Consider the following 22,730-nt stretch of genomic DNA (forward strand, 5'->3'; position numbering starts at 1 on the left):
GCCCACTCGAGGGTGGCAAATCCACGTCTTAGCCTACTTGCGAGTAGCACCATCAAACCATTTTCAAATAAACAAACATGAAATGTTTTGCTGCAATTTAGGCGATCCGATCCATATTTGTGTGTTGTGCGCATCACATAGTAATTTTAGGCTAATAACCGGAATAAGAGCGCATATGTTTTCAAAACAAAATATCATGCTTAGTACAGGCCGATCTTCGATCGGGCGAGCGGGGGTGCTCATGAAATGACCTTCCCCAATCGTACCCAAGTTCCCGAGCCAAGGCAACTTTGGTGATGACGAACACATGGCGTTAGGCACGAGTCAAGGTTTCCTAAATCCTCCCAAAATAAAATATTTAGGTGGCGACTCTGTATCTGGCAAAGCAGTCCATGTTTGGCACTTCTTTCTTAAAAATCAGTTTTTCAAAACGATTTGCCGAATTTGGACTCTTTGGTGATTTATCGGTCTCGCATTGCACTTTGCGGGATTAGATTTAGAACCGTGACATTTTGAGTCCGAACTGTAGAAGCAAAGCTCAGGGCACGTCTACACTATCACCTGATACAACCAACATCCAAATATTTTTCTTACCATGACTGCAAATCCTAATTGGCCAGAAATTACTTCAACATTATTACCACATTAAAAACTTATTGATCATCCTGATTTAATTGCCCGTGTTTTTGAGTTGAAGAGAAAATGTTTGATGAAGGAGATAAAAACAAATAAAGTGTTTGGAAATAAAGTTGCACATGTTTTTACAATTGAATTTCAAAAAAGAGGCCTCCCCCATATGCATGCACTTTTATTTCTTAAGGGTCCAGACAAAATTCGGACATGTGCTCAAGTAGACAAATTGGTCTGTGCAGAATTTCCAAACCCAAAAGATAATCCTATGCTTTTTGAAACTGCCAAATGTTTTATGGTACATGGACCATGTGGTGCTCAAAATCCGCAAGCATCATGTATGGAAAATGGTAGATGCAGTAAGAGATACCCTCGAGCTTTCACAAAAACAACAACTATGGATCAAGATGGATACCCTATCTATCATCATCGCAATAATGGTCAAGTACATACTGTGAGGGGGCAAGAAGTTGATAACAGGGATGTCGTACCATACAATGCATATCTTTCTAAACTTTTCAATTGTCATATAAATGTGAAAGTTTGTGCCGAAATGAGATGTGTCAAGTATATACATAAGTACATTTACAAGGGTTATGATCGCACAACGATGGTATTGGGATTGATAAATGAGATTCAACAATATCTCGATGCAAGGTATATTGGACCTCCAGAAGCTGCTTGACGAATATTTAGTCATCCTTTGCATGCAGAGATGCCAATAGTTGTACGATTAGCACTTCATTTACCTACAATGCATTGCGTTGTTTTTAACCCAGAAGAGTCATTAGAAACGATTCAATCTAGAGCTGGTCAACAAATGTCAACTCTTACTGGCTTCTTTGCATATTGCGCTGCTAGTGAATATGAATGTCCATTCACTTATCAAGAATTTCCACAGCATTTTGTTTGGCTCAAGTCGAAAAAGAGATGGAAATCAAGAGAAAGAGGACCAAAGTCGATCTGGTCCATATTTGCGTTTGTTTATTTGGTCAAACCATTTTCAAATAAACAAACATGAAATGTTTTGCGCTCTTATCATGTTTGTTTATTTGGTCCTTTGCTAGCCCTAATTGTGGTGAAAGATTCTATTTGCGTTTATTACTAACTATTGTCAAAGGACCAAAGTCGTTTTGGTATTTACGCATGGTCGATAATGTTGTGCAAGATACATTTAAATTAGCACGTGTTGCAAAGGGGCTTTTAGAAGATGATGATGAATGGATACAATGCTTGAAAGAGGCTGCAGTTATGAAAATTGGATACCAATTGAGGAGATTGATTAGTATTATTCTCACCCAGTGCTCTCCACTAAATCCATGTGCATTATGGAATCAATTCTCAATGGATATATGTGATGATCTTGCACAAAAGATTCATACATTGTTTGCCATTTCTAACCCAATTGAGGCTCAAATTGAAGGTTATGGTCTCCATCTTTTGAATCAAATGCTTCATGAATCAGGCAAATGTTTAATTGACTTTCCACTCATGCCACAACCTACTGCAAATTAGAGTGCAGTAGTTGGTAATCAATTGATATTCGAACATCAACAGCTGCAGAATGAGGCACAACAGGTAGATCCACAAATTACTATTGATTGTCTCAACAATGGACAGCGGAATGCTTATAACACAATTACTTCTTCAATTTTTCAAAATAAAAGAACTGTTTTCTTTCTGAATAGGGGTGTTGGAACAAGGAAAATATTTATGTACAATACGATTGCATTAAAATGTCACTGCCTTGGGCATATCATTGTTATTGTGGCTTTATCTAGAATTGCATCATTGTTATTGGTAGGAGGTCGCACTACACATTCAACATTTTTCATTCCGTTAGATGCCTTGGAAAATTCACTTTGTAGGTTTACCAAACAATCATTACAAGCTCAGTTGTTTAGAGAAACAAAACTCATAATTTGGGATGAAGTTCTTATGCAACATATATATTGTGTTGAGGCGGTTGATCGTACATTAAGGGATATTCGTGATAGTGAAAAGCCATTTGGGGGTATTACTGTTGTTCTTGGTGGAGACTTTCGACAAATCTTACCAGTTATACCCAAAGGAGTTCATGAGCAAATTGTGAATGCATCATTAAAGCACTCTGTTATATGGAAGCATATATATATCTTAACTTTGGATTGAATATGCACTTGAATCATGGTGACCATGAAAATGTTATTTTTACAAATTTCTTGATGGAGATGACACTACTTTAATCTTTTTCTTTATTATATAGATTATTTTAAATTAATAAATTGTGTTTACACTCATATTTTTTTTTAATTCATTTCACTTTTTTTAGATTGGGACTAATCCTCAAGAAATTATCAACCTTCCATCAACAATACACAAATGTCAATATTTGAATGAATTACTCTCTACAGTTTACCCAGAGTTGAATATGATAGACACGTTGACCCCAACATTTTTAACTAAACGCACCATGCTATATGCGCATAACGATGATGTCAGTGACATTAATACTACTGCGTTGAATATCTTTCTAGGGCGATTATATACTTATTTTGCAGCAGATAAAATGTCTGAAGATAATGAAATTGATCCTAGCATTACAAATAGATATCCTAATGAATATTTAAATTCATTGGATCCTCCTGGGCTACCAACTTTTAAGTTAGAGTTGAAAGTGGATTGTCATATAATATTGTTTAGAAATATTGCACCGAAAGATGGACTATGCAATGGTACAAGATTAATGATTACTAGGTGCGACACTGGCATAATTGAAGCTCAAATTTTAACTAGAGAAAAGTTTGACAATTTGGCATTCATACCAAGGATATCTTTGGCACCATCTTCTTCAGAAATGCTTTTCCAAATGACAAGACGTCAATATCCAGTCTGATTAGCATATGCCTTGACCATTAATAAATCTCAAGGAAAATTTGTGAAATTTGTTGGGGTGATTTGTGCATACCAGTGTTTAGCCATGGCCAATTACATGTGGCATTGTCCAGATGTACATCCTTTGATCATATAAGTATTCTCTTTCCTAAAGATAGTTTGGATTCTACTATAAATATTATTTATCCTGAAGTGTTGTTGTAGTGTTCCATGTTCATTAAATCACGTTTTATCAAAAGGTAACCATGTAGATTTATTTCTGTTGATTATATATCTTTTTTTTATAAAATTTTAATTTAATAATAATTGAAAATATAAATTTTTTTAGGATTGGATCGAAAAATTTATGGAGCTTAAAAGGAGAAATATAACTAGTTTGCTTCGATGGGGATACAATAAGGTAATTTTAATCTCAAAATATTTTGTTATGTATATTTTCAACAAATATACCAATCTATATATATAGTTTTTTTTTTTTTTTTTTCACAAATTACTAGATTGTTGTGCATGTTCTTCACTGGGGACACATACAAGTTGATACAAAGACTTTTTCAAAAGTAATGAGAAGGAAGTTTGGGCAAACAAATGTTTGAAGACATGTTATTGACACTGTAAAGCATACATATTCTTGAAAGCTTTAATCCATTTTTTTTTTTTTTATAAAGTTTTAACCCACTCTTTTGGTGTATGACAATATAATGTTTGTTTTTCTTATGTAGTTATAATTTGATTGGCAGCAGTAGCACTAACTAGTATGCATTTTAATTTTAATTTCTTTTAAATTGCAGAGCACTGTCTGGTGTGCATTATTTGATATTTAATTTTTTTTATATTTGATTTGTTTGAAATTGTAGAGTACAATCTGTTAAATATATTTTTATAATTATATTTTAATCTTAATATTATTTACACCATACCTTTAGACACATGTATACACTAATATATATATATATATATATATTTCAAAATGATGAACGAAATTGCTGTATATTTTTTTAAAAACAAATATTATTTTTTAAAAAAAATCGTTGAACAATCTAATCCAAAAGTCCTGGTGGCCTCACGACACCCTCTCTGCTCCGAGAATCTTCCACGAAAACAAAAGTCGTTTCATCTTCCACAAGTACTCGTGGGAGATGGAGGACATCGTAAAAAAAAAAAAAATAAACAATAATAATAGTAACAAAAATGCTAGAGGCCCCAAAAATTCTACCAAATGTTTTACCAAATGTCTCACATGGGTGTGGGACCCACATGGGACCCACATTGTGTGGGTCCCACACCCATGTGAGACATTTGGTAAAACTTTTGGTAGAATATTTGGGGTCTCTAGCATTACTGTAATAGTAAATGGTAAGTAATTACGAAAAGACGTGTAAAAAAATAAAACGAGTGATATGATAATTTAGAATGACTTTTTGATTAAAAATCATACTCCCAATATACAAATTAACGATTATAAATCAAAAAAATAAAAAATAAATAAATAGAGAAAAATTTACCCGTAAATCTCTTTAGGAGGAATTGTGATCCAATTAACCCTTTTTTATTTTTTATGAACTGATTAGTCCCATTAATTTTGGTAAATATACATTCTTGAGTAGATTTTTTCGTTTATAGCCTTGTTTCACATAAATTTGAATTGATTGCTTTATTGTAGAAGAAATGTTGAGGACAAAGATATTATTTTGTGGGATGCCATGGAGATAATCACATGTTTGATTTAGGATGCGATTCCCATTGGATGATAAACAGATGTAAATATATACATTGAAGGATCTAATAAATATCACATCCTGGAAAATCACATCTCATAATTTTATAGAGTTTTACAAAATTTCACATCCAGCAAAACCACATACCATAAATTTCACATCCTGCAAAACCATATCTCATAATGTGGGATGATTCTGATACGTGGGATCTTCTTTATTGGAAAGACTAATAATGTAGGATTCTCTACTTACACTAAAAACAATTATAAAACCTCTTAGTACACTTTAGATAAAAATCAAATCTCATCAATTTCACAACTTGCAAAATCACTTCTCATGATGCGGAAGCATTATGATATGTGAGATCTTCTTATTTTGGAAATGCTGGTTATGTAGGATTCTTCAATCATACCAAAAATAATTATAAAACCTCTTAATATATATGGGTTAGTAAAGTCATTTGCCATTAGGTGGAAAGTTAGATTTGTTAGTAAAAGCTTCCCTAATTTACCCCTATCAATGACTGAGGAAGCATACAAAATATAGGTTAATAAAGTCATTTCCCATTCGAGAAGAAGTTAGATTTGTTAGTAAAACAAATGTACAAAAATGTATCACTTAAAGGGATCATTGCTGGTCCATTAGTTCAAACTCTCGATCTTTCCTCATTGTGGCGCAATTACTTGCCAAAATGCCACAAGGGCCTTCACGGGTTCATTATAATTTGGAAAGGACTAATTGGTGTATAAAATGGGAGGTTAAGTTTCTCACTTGTTCACATTTCAATATGAGAAAATTTGAGGAGCCTATAGAGCATATCACATATTTTGTTTTGATAATTCGAACAGTTCATATTTTAAGAATCGTTAAGTAGAATATTCATATAAAAAATTAATATAATTAGATATTGATAACTATATGTTTGAATCAAATTTGTATTTTAAAAAAATAGATGACTATTCTTGAAATTATATTTGTTGTACATATTTTTAAAATAAATATAATTCAAACATATAACTATCGATATCGAATCATCTTAATTTTTTATATGAATATTTTACTCAACGAATCTAAAAAAGTAAATGGTTCAAATCACCAAAATCAATTTCAAAATAAGTCTATTAAGTCTAAACGTTCTCTTAAATTGAGATGATAATTTGAAAAAAAGAAAAAAAAAAAGAAGACAAATTGGGAATATGGAATTTATTGGTGTTCTTCACACAAATAACTTGATGGGTCAAGCTTGTCTTATGTTTGAGATCAAGATTAGATTGCCCAATTCGGGCCATAGGCCCATTTTTTTTGTCTCATTTCGATAATTCGAACTGTTGCATGTATAGAACTCATCGAGTATTATATTCTTGTAAAAAATCACATTAATCGGATATCAATAGTTATTTGATCGAATCAGATTTCTGTCAACCATTTATTTTTTCATGTTCATTTTTTTATACAAATCTACTCCGATCAAACAGCTATCAATATCTGATCAACGTGATTGTTTACGGAGATATAACACTCAACAAGTTTTACATATTGATTGCTTATGGAGATATAACACTCAAATTAACGATTGACAAAAAACTGATTTGATCACATAGCTATCGATATCCGATCAACATGATTTTTTACAGACATGTAATACTCGAAGAGTTCTACACATTGAACGGTTTAGATTTTCAAAACAGGACCCGTGGTGGGCCCCCACGAGCCTAACAGTACGGTCCAGTCCGATGGTGGACTAGACCAAAGCCAGACCCTTTCCAAAATTACCGTTTTGATAGTACATTTTTTAAAAATATCAACGTCATAATTATACTTTTTATATTATTTATTAATTTTAAAAAAAAAATAAAAAATTTATATTATTTTTATACTTAATTTTTAAAAAGAGATTAATATTTTAAAATAATAAAAAATAAAATAAAAAATTAATATTTTGAGACAGTATAAATTATCCAACATCATAAATTATCTTGGATGCCAGAACTGGATCCCCGTGTTATACTGCGTAGATGGTGTGAGGTGGGCCCCACGAGGGATGGAACGTTGGCAGTTGCTCTCTCTCCTTCTCTCGTTCACTGAAGGGGAGAGAGAGAGAGAGAGACGAGAGAGCGAGTCAGACGACGCCAAGGTATCGGGTCTGTATATATACACATTCTCAACCGTAAATCTACGTCTCGCTATTCTCTTCTATATCTCTCTCTTCTTCATTCTCAGATCTCTCTTTCTCTGTCTCATTTTCTTCTTCTCAATCTCTACACAGGTACGCATCTAATTCAGATCATTTACTCTTCATTCTCTTGTTTTTACTTCTTCAAATTAGTTAAATTTTAATCGATTTATAGTTGATGTATGCTGGTTTTAGATCTAGTTCTTCAATCATAAGTCGGCCAAATTGCTTTGTGATTAAGTTAATAATTAGATCTATTAGTTCGCTAATGATTCACATTTATGTAACGTGGTTTTATCAATCTGTGTTCGTTATGCAAGATTTGTATTGCCTGAAAATATTTTAGCTCCGCATTTGAAGTCTGCTAAATGGAGTCTGTTGGTTTTAGTTTTATTTTCATTTCATTGATTATTATTGAAACAAAATAGATAATTGAAAAGGTTAATTTGCTCTTGGATGTGTGTTTATGTTTAGTCTCTGTTTTTTTTTTTTTTTGTTAAACAAACTTTATATTTTTGGTTTGGTTTGGAGAGAAGAGTAACACTTTGTTTTGTTTGGTTTGGAGTTTTAAAAATAGTTTTTTTTTTTTTAAATTCTGTTTTTTTTTTTTTAATATTTTCATAATTTGTTGTTTTGTTTTTAGATTCACTTGATTTAGATACACTAAAAATATGAAATTTGTACAAAAATCTTTCAACAATTGATTGAATACCAACAAAAAAAAAAAAAAAAAAAAAAAAAGTTCACTACATTTTTGTATTTTATTATATTCAATGAATTATGGGAAAATTACAAAAAAATAAATAAATAAATAAATAAAATCATGGTTTGACCCCTTAATTTTGTCAATTTAAATGTTAATGTTTTGATTTGTTTTCAATCTGAACCATCCACAAGAAAAGAATAATTTAGTCATTAAACTCAATGTAGTCACATGATTTTTTTAAAGATCTTTGAAAACTCTAAACCAAACAAAATGTGATTTCCGTAAATTTAATATTTACAATTACAAACTATGACCAAACTAAGACAGTTTATCAAATGTTCATAGTTTGATCACTTAAATTCCTTTCAAGTAAGTGCAGTTTTCTGAGCATTCAAAAATACAGTCCTATACAATCTGATGTTGAACTACATTTGATCATGAACTATGAAGCATGGGTACTTCGAAAAACAAGCCGTACCCGTACCGGGTACTTACCGGCATATGGTACCTCGTATGGTACTTCTTCATATGTACCGGGTACACGAAACACGTACCCAAATTTTTTCTTCTTAATTTTTGGCGTACCCAGACGTACCTACTATATACTCAAGCCGTACCGTACTTCAGTTGAAATAATATTTTCTTCTACTATAGAGATAAAACCCCTTTAACTAGACTTCTTTTTTATTTTTAGTTTTATACTTAGCATGTTTTTAAAATTAAACTATGGTTTGTAAAATATATTGACATTTAATTTTGATCTATACATTTACTTTTGGCATTAAATGTTAATTATAGGTTAAATCTTAACAAATTAAACCATTTAATTAATTTTACATTACTATAAATTAAAAATAAATATTTTTTTACAAACGTACCAAGCCGAAGCCGTACCCGTATCGTACCAATACCAGTACTCGTATCCGTACCCGTGCTTCATAGATCATGAAACACCCTTTTCTTTAATAATTTATGTTTGGATGAGAGTTTTGGAGATTTAAACTGATGGATTATCAAATCTAGGATTTGGCTTGTAATATTTTGAAGAATTTTTGTAGATTTTTTATTTTCTTTATATGTCAAGTGAGTAGTAGAAGGTAATGATAGAGAGTAGAGGTATTTTACTTGTGTTATTTTATCGAACTGCTATTGAATTCTTTTCATTTACTATGGTGAAGTGCCAGGTATAAAGTTGTTAGATAGAAAGGTGATGTGATTCTTGTTCCAACAATGCTATGTGCACAAAAGGAAATCATGGAAATGTGCACAGAAAAATCAATAATGAATTTGGGACACATGCTTTTTATATGGACATAGCATTATTGTACTTGTATTTGCTAAATAATAGTGAAGTTGCAAGTTCAACCCCTTGAACCAAATTGTTACAAACAAAATTGAATTTAAAACAATAATTGGAAGAGTTGGTGAGAAACACAATCTTAGCATGTGAGATAAGTACCTAAATAACAGTCAAGTTGCAAGTTCAATCTCTTGAAGCAACTTGTTAGTTACATAGGAATTGATTTTAGAGTAATGATTTTTTCCACATTTCTCAGTATTTTATGAATGATATATGGGCATTGTGAGATGCATAAATTATGAAATGGTGGAAATTTTTGCACTATAGGGAAATTACTTTTTGCATAATTTTGAACAAGATTTGGAGAATAACACAACCGTAACATTGTGAGATAAAACTCTCTAAGAAATAACATATCTAAATAATAGTCAAGTTGCAAGTTCAATCTTTTGAAGCGAACTGTTAGAAAAGATTTGAATTTAGGCAATTCATTTATGAGCATTTTATGAATGATAAAATAATAAAATTGTGAGATACATAAATATTGTAATTGTGGAAATTTTACACTCTACTTCTGGCAATTACACACACATACGCGCACACATATATATATATATATATATGTATATATGAATAGGTAAAAAAGATTTAAATAAATTTTGAAAAGGTGCCAAGGGGCAGCACCCAAATACAAAAGCAAGAGAAAAAAAATACACTGATTTTTTAAGATAAATCTCGGGATGTGGATTTTTTGTGGGATAAAGTTTGTCATTTAACTTCTTTTTGGGCTTCTTTGAATCCTCTTTTTAGGGAAATTCCATTGTTTATGTTAGCTAGAGATTCGGTGTCAGTGTGTGATTTGTAAATTTTATTGATGTAGTCTTTCTTTGGGTTATATTTTTTCTTTCTTGACTTCTTTTTGTAGAGGATGCATTATCCTCATTTCTTCTTTTTGATTAATCAATAAAATTTGTTGTTGATCAAAAAATAAATAAATAAATAAAATAACAGCTAAAGCTTCAAAGGGGTTGTATTCATCATGTTTAATAAATTAATTCTTATTATACTTCCTATGCTATCAATTTGGGTATGTATTACTGCAGAATTCTGTGATACATAATGGATTATTTTGTTTTTTTTTTTTTAATCTTTTTAAGTTATGCAAATACACAACGAAATGAATTCATTTCGTAGTGTATCTTTTTACATCTATTTTTAGTTACCTTTAAATTAGAAGCAACATATGAACTGAAATAATTGTTGGTTACTGATCAGTCAATGGATGAGATAGTGTTTTTCAACCAGTATAATTTTCATTGTGCTTTCCTTTTTGCATTATATTTATACGTTGTGTGGAATCCATTCTTTAAAATTTAATGATTCCACATCTAATAATGAGGAACTAACACATAGCTTCATCATTTGCGTAAGTCTAGATATGGAAACCTTCCTCTTCACCTCGGAATCTGTCAATGAAGGCCACCCTGACAAGCTCTGTGACCAAGTCTCAGATGCAATTCTGGATGCTTGCCTAGAACAAGATCCGGAAAGCAAAGTTGCCTGTGAGACGTGCACAAAAACCAACATGGTCATGGTCTTCGGTGAGATCACAACCAAGGCTAATGTAAATTATGAGAAGATAGTTCGAGATACTTGCAGAGGCATTGGGTTCATATCACCTGATGTTGGCCTTGATGCTGATCACTGCAAAGTCCTTGTCAACATTGAACAACAGAGCCCTGACATTGCCCAGGGAGTTCATGGTCACCTAAGCAAGAAGCCTGAGGAAATCGGAGCTGGTGACCAAGGCCACATGTTTGGCTATGCCACTGATGAAACCCCCGAGCTCATGCCTCTAACTCATGTCCTTGCTACCAAGCTTGGTGCCAAGCTCACCGAGGTGAGGAAGAACAAGACTTGCCCTTGGCTAAGGCCCGATGGAAAGACTCAAGTGACCGTTGAATACCGGAACGACGGTGGAGCCATGGTCCCTATTAGGGTTCACACTGTTCTCATCTCAACCCAACATGATGAAACTGTTACAAATGAACAGATTGCTGCTGACTTGAAAGAGCATGTCATTAAGCCCGTCATCCCTTCCCAATATATGGATGATAAAACCATCTTTCACCTCAACCCGTCAGGTCGATTTGTCATTGGTGGACCACATGGAGATGCAGGACTGACTGGCCGGAAGATAATTATCGACACCTATGGTGGTTGGGGTGCTCACGGTGGAGGTGCTTTCTCAGGAAAGGATCCTACTAAGGTGGACAGAAGTGGTGCATACATTGTCAGGCAAGCAGCCAAAAGTGTGGTGGCTTCGGGGCTTGCTCGCCGCTGTATTGTGCAGGTTTCTTATGCAATTGGAGTGCCAGAACCGCTGTCTGTGTTTGTTGATACCTACAAGACCGGGAAGATTCCTGATAAGGACATACTGGTTCTGATCAAAGAAAGTTTTGACTTCAGGCCAGGAATGATTGCAATCAACCTTGACCTCAAGAGAGGAGGCAATTTCAGGTATCAGAAGACTGCTGCCTATGGACATTTTGGCCGCGAAGACCCAGATTTCTCTTGGGAGACCGTCAAGATCCTCAAGCCCAAAGCTTGAGTTGGCACAATTTCTACTGCTGATGCACTTCCTGCTGCTGTCATTCTGGTTGCGGAGGAATAAAGAAGATTTGTTGCGTTAATCTAACACTTCAGTTTGCTCTTTCAAGGCTCGACTGCAGCACGAGAAGTGGGATTAGTATTGAAGATTTAGAAGTCAGAAAGTGTTTTGGTCCGCATCTTTTACCCTTTTTGTTTTCCCAGATATATTTGCAATTGTTTGTTTCCGGCAATTCACTTGTTTGATTGCTGGGATAAGTTCTCTCCTTCATTTGATTTTACCAATTTTTTATTTGAGCGGTTTTCACGAGTAAGATGTGAACTATGTTGATCTAGTTGTTCATGAGTATTTGAATTAATGAATTTCTTTTAAGTTTTCATTTATTTCATGCTACTTGCTAAATTTTTCGAAGATCTGTTCCAGTTTTGATGAGTGTCCAGACTTCTCTCTTTTCTTTCTTTATTTTAAAATTATTTATTTAGATTTGTTTTTGTAACGATCATTCTACAGCCTCAATCAACACTAACCAATCTAATTAGAACATACCTAGCTGCCTCAGGTTGCCTCAACACATAATCAGAACATATACATAGGCCTAGTTGCAACACCAACCAACCTCATTTGCCTCATCTGGGCTACCCAATGAGTACAGAGAAAAACAAGCTTAAAGATGGCAATCTTAGATGAAAAATGATATATGTAGTCCGACTACTCTGCCAAAGCCGATCACATGTTTGTGCTGCTTTGGTCGGTCTCTGGTGGGGTGGCCGGCTGTGGTTGGTGTGGACCGCCCCTGTGCAACAGTGGTACTCCAATAGGGTTGGATAATTTCTATTGCAATTTTTTTTTTATAAATCCATTCTTGAATTTAACATTGAAACATAATTCCTTTTCTACCTTCATCTCTTTAAATATTAGTCCTTAAAATAAGACTGTTGCACATGATCATGATTGTCCAAAAGATCTGTAGGAATTTTATTTTGCTTCTATTTTTTGTTTCCATTTTTGTTATGTTCATTACCAAATTGATTAATGGTTTCTTGAATAGGACATTCAATTTATGGGTTTCAAAATTGACATGACATTCTAACTAAAGTTCATTTCAGTATTTATTTATTTCTTTTGTTCTTTTTCTTTGAACAAATTATAATGCATACCCAATTGCAATGGAAGCCCCCATACACATAAGAGTGTTAAACTACTACTACAAAAGAGCAGATATGCTATATTTGAAGGATAGGAAACATTTGCAGGAAAGGGAAAAAAAAAACAACAACAGAGGGCAGTGAACCATCTGATAGTCACAACCAACTTAATTAGTACATACTTGGCTGCCTCAGTTTGCCTCAACACATATAACATACCTAGATGCCACAATCAACACTAACCAACCTCATTTTCCTCATCTGGCTACCAAATGAGGATAGTGCAAAAACAAACTTAGAAGTTGGCTACCACATGAGGCCCTACACGTTGGTGCTGCTTTTTTCGGTGTCTGCTGGGGTGGCGGGCTGTGTTTGGTCTGGAGCACCACTGGGAGATGGTGACATGGAGTTCGAAGAGGACTGAATAATTTCTTGAGAACTTTGTTGTTGATGTGTGTCCACAAGATCTCTCTTTCTTTTCTTGTTAGAGACTTTACCACGATGAGTGTGTCGCCGACTGCTAGTAGAACCAACACGTTCAGTTTGTTGGTTACATAGTTGAGTTAGCCTCCTCTGAAACTCCAGTGCTATAATAAACATCATGTCCTCATCATCATCAGATAAAGACGAATCGCATAACATAAATGTTTTCAGCAAGTTGCTCATTGTTGTAGTTTAGTATGCTCTGAAGATCTTGTAATTTATAGAGGGACAAAAAAAAAGGGATAGTGGTTAGTAGGTAGAAGAATGATGATTGGAAGCAGAAAATGGTAGTTGTGCTAAAAAAATAAAATTTGCTCTATCAAAGCAACATTAAAATAAAAAATAAATAAGTAAATAAAAGACATTTTAACATTGAAATTTGGCTATAAATCTTGAGAATAAGCAAGCTAACAACCATTATAGTTACCACTATGAAGGAAAATTATTTAGTGTTGCTCAGCCAAGTATATATACTGTTCTAATTTGATTTTTATTGGTTTAAATAATGAGGGCCTATCAAAAGAATAAAATAAATATCACAAATGCGGAACATTACTCCAAGAGCACCTAATAATCTCTAATCAAAACCAACTAATTTATTAGTTCTTCACTTCCATCATCTACATTGGCTTTTATGTTAACTTCTGTAGTCACCGAACTCTCTCTGGTACATTGCATTCCATTGGTTCGTGTTCTTATTTTTTGAAATCTTATATTTACACAATTTTTTTTGCTTTTTTATATCATTACGCCCATATTCTCATTCCACCCAATTAAGAATTTTAAAATTTTTATTCTCTTTAATTTTCCAATACACCAAATATATTCCCATCCCTAACCTCTCATATCCTCTCTCTGTGTCTCAACAAATGACTATGTAATTGCATGGACCAAAAAATTAATCATACATGGGAAAAACACAAAACATTTATTTGTTTGGCAAGTGGTAACTTTAGTCCAAAAAAATAAATAAATTAAAAAGTCATTAAAAAAATCAAAATGTTAACAACTTATATCAAAACGTCAAAGATTTCTTTTTCTCTCTATTTTTTGCACATATTTTCGTAAAACACTAAAAAGTCATCCCAACTATACTAATTTTTTTTTTTTTTTTTTTTTTTTTACATCAAACTCTAACCAAAAAGCCAAAAAATTACTTAAAAAAACCTATTCCCAAACAAGACCTGAGTTTCAAAATTTTGATTAGGGCTATATGGTTCTGATTGGTTCGATTATGAAGTAATCCAAGAATCAAATTGATAATCATAAATTTGGGTACAAATTTAAAAAGAAAAAAGTGCGTGAAATATTACATTTCACTCATATTTTTCATTTTTCTTTCCAAACCCCTGACCCAAATTCATTTCGAAAGATTTAATAACCAAATCAAACCCTTGGTACGTGAGGAACTGGACCAGAGCTAAAATGCAAATCAATTCCGTTCTAGTTCAAATATAGGCAAAAATTACTCACACATAAACAAACAAACCTACATACATACATACATACAAACAAACAAAGGCCCTAGCACAAAAGCAAACCCATATACAAATCCTCTTTCAGATCTCTAAAGGACAAACACATACACAAAAAACAAAAACAGAAAAGAGAGGGGGGGGGGGGGGGGAATATATAAATAGATAAAAGTAAAAATTGAAGAAATGCACAGAAAATACTGACAATGGGACGAAGTAGGGTTTGAAAGCAAACGGTGGTTGGATCGTGCGCAGTAGTTGAGAGGAGAAGAAGAAGCGCTGGCCCAAATAGTTGAGGGTGAGGGTGAGAGTGAGAGTGAGAGTGAGTGGTTTACGAGATATCCAAATGTGGTGCATTAGGGTTAGTGATTGAATGGTAAGTTTTATTGGTAAATTACCTTTCGGTCCATTTTATATTTGTCATTTTTTCACTTTACTTTTTAAATTTTATTTTTTCTCACATTCTTTATATTTTAATTTTTTTTTAATTAACTTCTAAAATTAACATATTCAAAATTAGATAGAAAATGTTACATTAACAGTCACATATTATAAAAATATTTTATTATATATAACTGACTCAAATCTAAATATAATAATATATTTTTTATAATATATAACAATTATTGTGATATTTTTTTTAATCTAATTTTAAATAAAAGTTAATTTTAAGAGTAAATTAGAAAAACTTAAAACATAAAGGGTCAAAGTGAGAAAATGGTTGAACTTAAAAGCGGTAAAGTGTGATTTATCCTAAATTTAAGGGACAATTGCTGTAGAGTGGTGACAGAAAAAAAATAAGGGGGCTTATGTATAGGTCCTATTAAGTGGACTTAGGCCAAGTTTGGCATCTTCCAAAAAATTCAAAAAGTCAAAAAGTCACTATCCTATTTAAATCACATCATCTCATTTAAGTCACATCACCTCTCTAACACATCACTTCAAACCCAACCCAAATCCAACCCATATTTCATAAAAAGTCAAAAAGTGCACTTATTTAGTCTTCCCAAACTTGGCCTTATTATCTAATAGGTTCTGTGAAAATTAATAACGTTTTTAATCAAACATTATTAAAAAATATCACTAATTATTAATTTTCAGTAATAATTTAAAAATTGTCATAAAAAATTTCACTAATTATACGTTTTAGCGACAGTTTAAAAAAATCATCACCAAACAATGTTATTAATTTTCAATTTTCAGTGACAATTTGAAAAATTTATCATAAAAAAAATCACTAATTATAAGTTTTAGTACCAATTTATAAAATCGTGACCAAAAAAAAGTCAGTAATTATTAATTTTTGACGACATATATAAAAAATTGACATAAAAAAATATTTTTAAAAACGATTTTATTATGACTTATTTTAAATAGTTTTTAATGAGATTTAAATTTAACTATTATAATATGTTAGGAGTTTATCTAAAAAATAATTACTTATAAATGAAAAAAAAAATATAATATCAATAGTTAATATTTATAATATTTATCATTATTTTATATATAAAAAAAAATCTGGCATCTACCGTGGTGGAGTTTCCCCTGAATACTATATTACACATTAAAAATAATTAAATAAATAAAAGATAGTGTACCAGATGCTAATTTATGAATTATTGAGTATTGGTTATAATTTGATTATGAAAAATACTTTGGAGTTTTAATTTTTGAATTTTAAAGTCAGTTCTAATGAGTTAGCAGTGGGTCCCATCCACTGTGATATGATGTTTGGGCTTTCGTTTGGCTTTTTTGGATCATGATTGAGACCCCTTCCAATCACCACCCACCCCACCCCACACACACGTTGCGGGTGGTGATTGGAGGAGAAGGAAAAAAAAGAAAAAAAAAAGAAAAACTGACCAATCATGTTAAGAGTGGATCAAAGGGGGTGGGAGGGAAAGGGGGTCCGGAACATTATTGGACTTTTTTTTTCCCTCCTTTCCATGTCATTAGTGCTCCATTAGAGCACCAAAATTAGTACTCTGAATCATTGTTGTTTGATTATTATATATATTGTGGTGTTAGTTATGACTTAATTTCCTTTTTGTTTGTGATTTTTTTTATTAAAAAAGTTAAAATGTTATACAAAAAAAATTAAAATATCACATCATATACATCAATTTCACTCTCATGTTTATTGTTGTCTCTATTTCTTTTCTACAACCCTCTTTCTTTTAATACCCTTTCTCTCTCTTTCTCTCTCTCTCTCTCTCTCTCTCTCTCTCACACACACACACACAAATATTTACCATCTCCACCTTTGGTCGATCATCACTTTTCGCCTCCACCATCTCCATCGTTGGTTAGTATCGCTCATCGTCACCACCATTCGTTGTTGTCTTAGATCTACTACCGCGACTACCATGTTCATCGTTAGCAATTGACAGTTATCACCTCCACCACCACTTTCGTCGGCGATGCTTATCATTTCCACTATCAATGACTACTGTCTTCACCATTAACCTTTAACATTTCTGATTCGGTACTAACAAACTCAGAACTATCGACGAACTTAGATTTGAGACTAATGGCTTCAAATATGTTAGAAAAATGCCACTAGAGTTGTCCATTCAACCTCTGTAGCGAATAATAAAATTTTATAGTCAACCTATAGAAAAATTTTACTCCAGTAATATTGTTTATTTAACGTTTTAATAATTTTTTTTTCTATATGTAGACACCTCATTTTTTACCATCCTTACGACTTGGACACCACCGCTTGCGCACCCAATGATGAATGTGTATGTGCTTGCCAGGTGCTTGAAGGCCTTAGCAGAATGCCACAACTTTGAGCCTTCAAACCCTACACACCTTTTGTCTTATTTTGGACCAAAACCATAGTTTTTCAAGCCTAAAAAACCTTGGGACTTGCCTGCCACCACTGTGAGCTGCCGGCCACTTGTGTGGTCTGCCGGCCAGTATTAGTGGCCTACCAGCCACAAGTGTATTTTTGCAGATATTTTGGTCAGTTATGCCAGCTATTTTCACAGATGCATACACTTGCCTACACGTGTATGTATTGATATTTCTGAGGGAGTTTGATGTTTTTTTATATATAGGAGACCTCCCCTTCCATTTTTGGGAGTTGAACATTTTGGAGCAAAATTATCTCTTTCTCTCTCTTGCAAATTCCTAAGCTTTTGCAAGCTTTTGCCTATACACTCTAAACCAAACCTTGTGGTCTAGGAGCTGGTACTTTTCAGCCCACTTTGAACTCTTGAGGGTGGGTAAGGATTGATTTGTGGCTGGGAAAGTGTTCTCATCTTCGAAAGGTATAAGTCTTGGCTTGTTTCCTTGCTTTGTTTGCCATTTTTCCTACTCTTTTTTCTATTGTTTTTAGACTGTCTAAACTATGAAATTTTGGGCTAAAACTTGTGGTTTAAAGCCAATACGGGTGAAGGGGTGACTCACAATTCCTTTCACCTAGCTTCCTATGCCTTTACCCTTGTGTTTCCCACCTATTTGTCCACTTTTTTTAAGCTTTTAAATACTAATTTTCAGAGGCTTTTCAGTTACTAAAAACATGTTTTGAAGTCCAAAAATAGAGGGGGTACCCTCCCCTCCTTATGCTTTGTTTACTAGCTTACATAGTTCAATGTTTTAGCTTATTGTTCTAGTTATTTCTGTCTTAATTCCAGCATGTTTTAAGACTGATTTAGCACTGTTTTAGAACTATTTTTAAGTGTTCATTGCATTTAAGCCTTGTATTGCATGCTTGTAGCATAATTGTCCTCAAAGGTTTGATGGTTTAGGCCTTAGCCACCAACCTATTTGAGTTGATAGTGTTTATTTCAACCTTTCCATACTTGTGATCACCTCTAATCACCTCTACAACCTTCGTCCTTTCATGGCTTTTTATTTGCTTTGAAAGTTGTTTCAAGCCACTTGTTTGTTTAAACTTGAGATTGAGGTCTTGTACTTAATGGTTTAATCCTTTTGGGGGTTCATTACTAATGGAATGACACTTCTCTCATGCCTAAAACAACACTTGGTTTGGTACTCCTTTCCATTAGAGGACTATAGACACCCCATTTTTGACCGTCCTCAAGACTTGGACGTCACCGTTTGAACACTCGGTGATCATCCATGTTTGTGCTCGCTTTGAGTTCTCAGAGGTCTCAGCTACGCGTCTTGCCTTAGGATCTCTCGACTTGCTTGTTTTGTGTTTGGTTTTGCACCAAACACTTGTTGTTTTGCTTCTAAGGGCATGGAATGGCTTGTTGGCCATCTCAACACCTCACCGGCCATGACTTGAGGCCACCGGCCCTGTTTTGTTGCTACCGGCCATTGGTGATGACCGGTCGGCACTCTTTGTGGTCGGCCGACCATTGTTTTGGTCAATTTGTCATTTTTGGCTGGCCGACCACTATTCATCTTCTTTTGGCAGATATTTTATGCCAGCTGTGATAGCTGGCATCCACAATGCCCCCCCTCCATACACGTGTATAGAGGGATTTTCCTCTTGCTTAGCTTGTTTTGTAAGCTTTGCAAGATTGGAATTCTTATAAAGGGAGGGCTTCTCCTCCCTCCTCAAGGGTTCCAAAAAGTTCCAGAGGTCTGAAAAATTAGGGTTGGAAGTTCTATATCTATCTAGCTCTATATCTCCCTTTCCTTTTGATTTGTGTGTGTATAAGGGGTTTTTATTCTTAGTTTTGCACTAAGACACATAGTATTACATCATACCTTGGTTGCTGAGGTGCCAAAGAGTTGTTCTTGGAGTTCTTGGGCTGGTTTTTACCTAAGGAAGTGTCTGGAGGGGTGTTCTTGAAGAAGGTCTTCAAGGGTAAGAACCTTACCCCTTTATTCCCCATTTTTGCACAAGCTTTTGACCTATCTTGCATCTGTTTTTAAGCTTAGTGTATAACTAATAAAAGTTCTATTTTTACTCGCTTTTGATCTTTGTTTAAGGTCTCTTTGAGATTTGGGGTTGTTTCCCCCCTCTAAGGCCTTGTTAGGCCTTGTTTTAGGCCATCTATTTTGACCCCTTGCTTTAGTCTTTGCAAGACCTCTCTACCACTGAAATCCAAAGGATTTTCAGTGGTGGAGAGGTAGTTTTGGTGTCCTAAATGGGAGAGGGTCATCCCCTCTCCATGTTGCCTTTGATGCTTGCACAAATGGCTTGTGTTGTAGCTTGTATGCCTAGCTTGCTTTAGCTTCATTTCAGCCGGTATTTGTGCTTATTTTGTCATGATATAGCACTGTTTTAAGTTGGTTTAGACATACCATGCATGCTTTCCATACTTGTCTTGTAATGCCATGAAATTGCCTTAATATGCATCATAATGTACCATGACTTTCTAGCATGATTTTGGCTTAGCTTTGTGAAGTTTTTATGCATATTTTGGTATGCTTAAGGTCTGATTTTGGTTGTTTGGGTCATCCATGACTTGCTTTGTATAGCTACCATGCAACCTAGCTTGTAGACTTTGAGTATTGGATCATCTAGCATGCTTTACTTGCATTATTTCAGTGACTTGGAGTCGCTTACCATGTCATTTCAGTCCATATGGCATGCTTGTTTACTCACAATTGATGCTTCTTTAATGTCTTAAAGAGTTTGTGTTTCATGCTCCATGTTTGTGCCATTGTGTATGCCATCATGTGTAGGCATTTGGGATGCCATCTAAGTGTGTCTTTAGCCATGTTTTGGTCTGCCTTGGGACTGTTTTGAGTCCCTTTGGCCCTTTGAGGCTTGGTTGGCATGGTCATGGCTTGAGCCCCTTGGCTAGCCTTGAGCCTTAGACCTTGTTGCATGCTTTGCTTGATTTGTTTAGTTGGTTTGGCACATTTTCTAACATGATTTCAGAGCTTACAATGTATGCCATTTGTCCATGTTTGTTCCTTTTAAGTGTGCTTAAAAGTTGCCTCTTTATGCTTAAGTATTGGATCATGTATGCATGCATGTTTGTATGTACATTTGCCTCCATTTCCTTGGTATATTAGCCACTATTTTGGACTTAGTAGAGAGCTGTCCATTGTAGACGCGCCCGCGGAGGGGGCCCTCGCTACTACAGTTCGGACTCGATTTGTGTCACGGTTCTTAATCTGAACCAAAGAGTCCAAATCTGGCAAATCGTTTTGAGAAACGATTTTTTTGAAAAGAAGTGCCAAACATAGTCTACTTTGCCAGATACAGAGTCGCCACCTAAATATTTTTTTTTAATGGGGAAATTTAGGAAACCCTGACTCAGTGCCGAAGGCCAAATGTCCGTCATCACCGGAGTTGTCTCGGCTCGGGAGCTTGGGTACGATCGGGGAAGGTCAGCTATGAGCACCCCCTTTCGCCCGGTCCGAAGACCGACCTCTACTAACCATGATATCCGATTTTGAAGACGATATGTGTTCTTATTCCATTTATTAGCCTAGAATTACTATTTTGTGTGCGCAGCAAACAAGTATAGACTAGATTGTCTGATTTGGAAATAAGCATTGCATATCCGTTTGTTTTGAAAAGCGCTTTGGAATTTGCTACTCGCAAGTAGGCTAAAATACGGATTTCAACGAGTTTTTCCAACTCAAACAATCCAACCTCCACCCACGGGCATTCAAACAATAATATCACGTAAGCATTTAGCCACATGGTAAGCATACTGTCATGGTAGCATTCACACGCATGCGATATGCTAAAGCATTAAAATACTTACATAGTACTCCGTGCCAAAACAAAGAACTCGTTTAGCAAACATGCATGATCCAAGTCCATGTCAATTGTCTAATGCAACACATACAAAATGTCACTAGAGTAGGCTCGGCTAGTTTATGAATGACATATGAAAATGCACAACTAACATCTATTCAGTTTGGAATTTGAAAAACAGATGCAGTTAACGTGATGTACCGAGCCTAGTGCATGCAATACAAATGCATGAATGCACACATGCATAGCATAAGGTATGCTAAATTAAACGTGCCCTGATCTACCATCATAAGCAGGTAAATAAAAGGGAAGAAAGAAGTGGGGGTTGGAAGACATTCACACACTCACCCACACTTATTACAAATTTGCCCTCGCACGGAGGGACCAAATAAATATTACAAATTAATTAACTACGCAAGCTAATTAAATATTACAAATTGCCTAATTAATTAATTAACAAATTAACTAATCTAGGAAAAGCAGTAAACTGCCTCGGGAGGAGAGCCAGATGCAATGCGCGCTCGGTCCTGCTCGGAAATGCACCGCCATGCATAGGCTGCCTCTGTTTTCCTTCCTCTGCTCCCCTAGAGGCTACCAAAACCTCAGGACTGCTTCCTTGGACAATGGGGATCACCACCGGCTGAATGGAATTGCCACCGGCAGTGTGGTGTTGTCACCGACACAAACAAAAACTATCAGTTGGTGATTTACTGCCGGTCGGCAATATATACTGCCGGTCGGCAAAGAAAGTCTGCAGAACCTGCAACTCACAGCAACAGAGGGCAAGACAAAGCATGGCAGCACAATTCAAGGCATAGATGCACCAACCATGTCCCTTATCATGGTAATGACTCAAAGGGGTATGTGCCTCGATTCTCGGACCACCAATCACGCATTTCCATGCATGATGGCCCAAGGAATCAAGTATGCAACTTTCATGTCAAATGAAATGCAAACCAATCAAACAAATCAAGGCCC

At 34.6% G+C, this 22,730-nt stretch overlaps 1 protein-coding gene and 1 long non-coding RNA gene across 3 annotated transcripts; one reads left to right on the forward strand and one right to left on the reverse strand.

The window, feature by feature from the left end:
- The first annotated feature begins 7,197 nt into the window (after positions 1-7,197).
- LOC114296156 (S-adenosylmethionine synthase 2) lies at positions 7,198-12,392 on the forward strand. 2 transcript variants are annotated; one of them, XM_028240439.2, is made up of 2 exons: positions 7,198-7,485; positions 10,830-12,392. In XM_028240439.2, the coding sequence occupies exon 2, from the start codon at positions 10,837-10,839 to the stop codon at positions 12,007-12,009; it is 1,173 nt and encodes a 390-aa protein (XP_028096240.1). In that variant the 5' UTR covers positions 7,198-7,485; positions 10,830-10,836; the 3' UTR covers positions 12,010-12,392. The 2 variants fall into 2 exon arrangements, with proteins under 2 accessions (XP_028096240.1, XP_028096239.2); XM_028240438.2 differs by having other exon boundaries at positions 10,835-12,392.
- An 808-nt stretch (positions 12,393-13,200) lies between these two features.
- LOC114296157 (uncharacterized) lies at positions 13,201-15,497 on the reverse strand. Its single transcript, XR_003641123.2, has 2 exons — positions 15,318-15,497; positions 13,201-13,847 (listed from the first exon to the last, which is right to left on the reverse strand). It is a non-coding gene; the product is annotated as an uncharacterized LOC114296157 (long non-coding RNA).
- Positions 15,498-22,730: the final 7,233 nt, after the last annotated feature.

Source organism: Camellia sinensis, chromosome 10 (genome assembly GCF_055761805.1).
Source record: "Camellia sinensis isolate YWXY chromosome 10, ASM5576180v1, whole genome shotgun sequence".
Taxonomy (NCBI): domain Eukaryota; kingdom Viridiplantae; phylum Streptophyta; class Magnoliopsida; order Ericales; family Theaceae; genus Camellia; species Camellia sinensis.

Excerpts from the sequence above, each read along its gene's own strand:
- LOC114296156 (XM_028240439.2), top strand. The coding sequence starts at position 10,837 with ATGGAAACCTTCCTCTTCACCTCGGAATCTGTCAATGAAGGCCACCCT.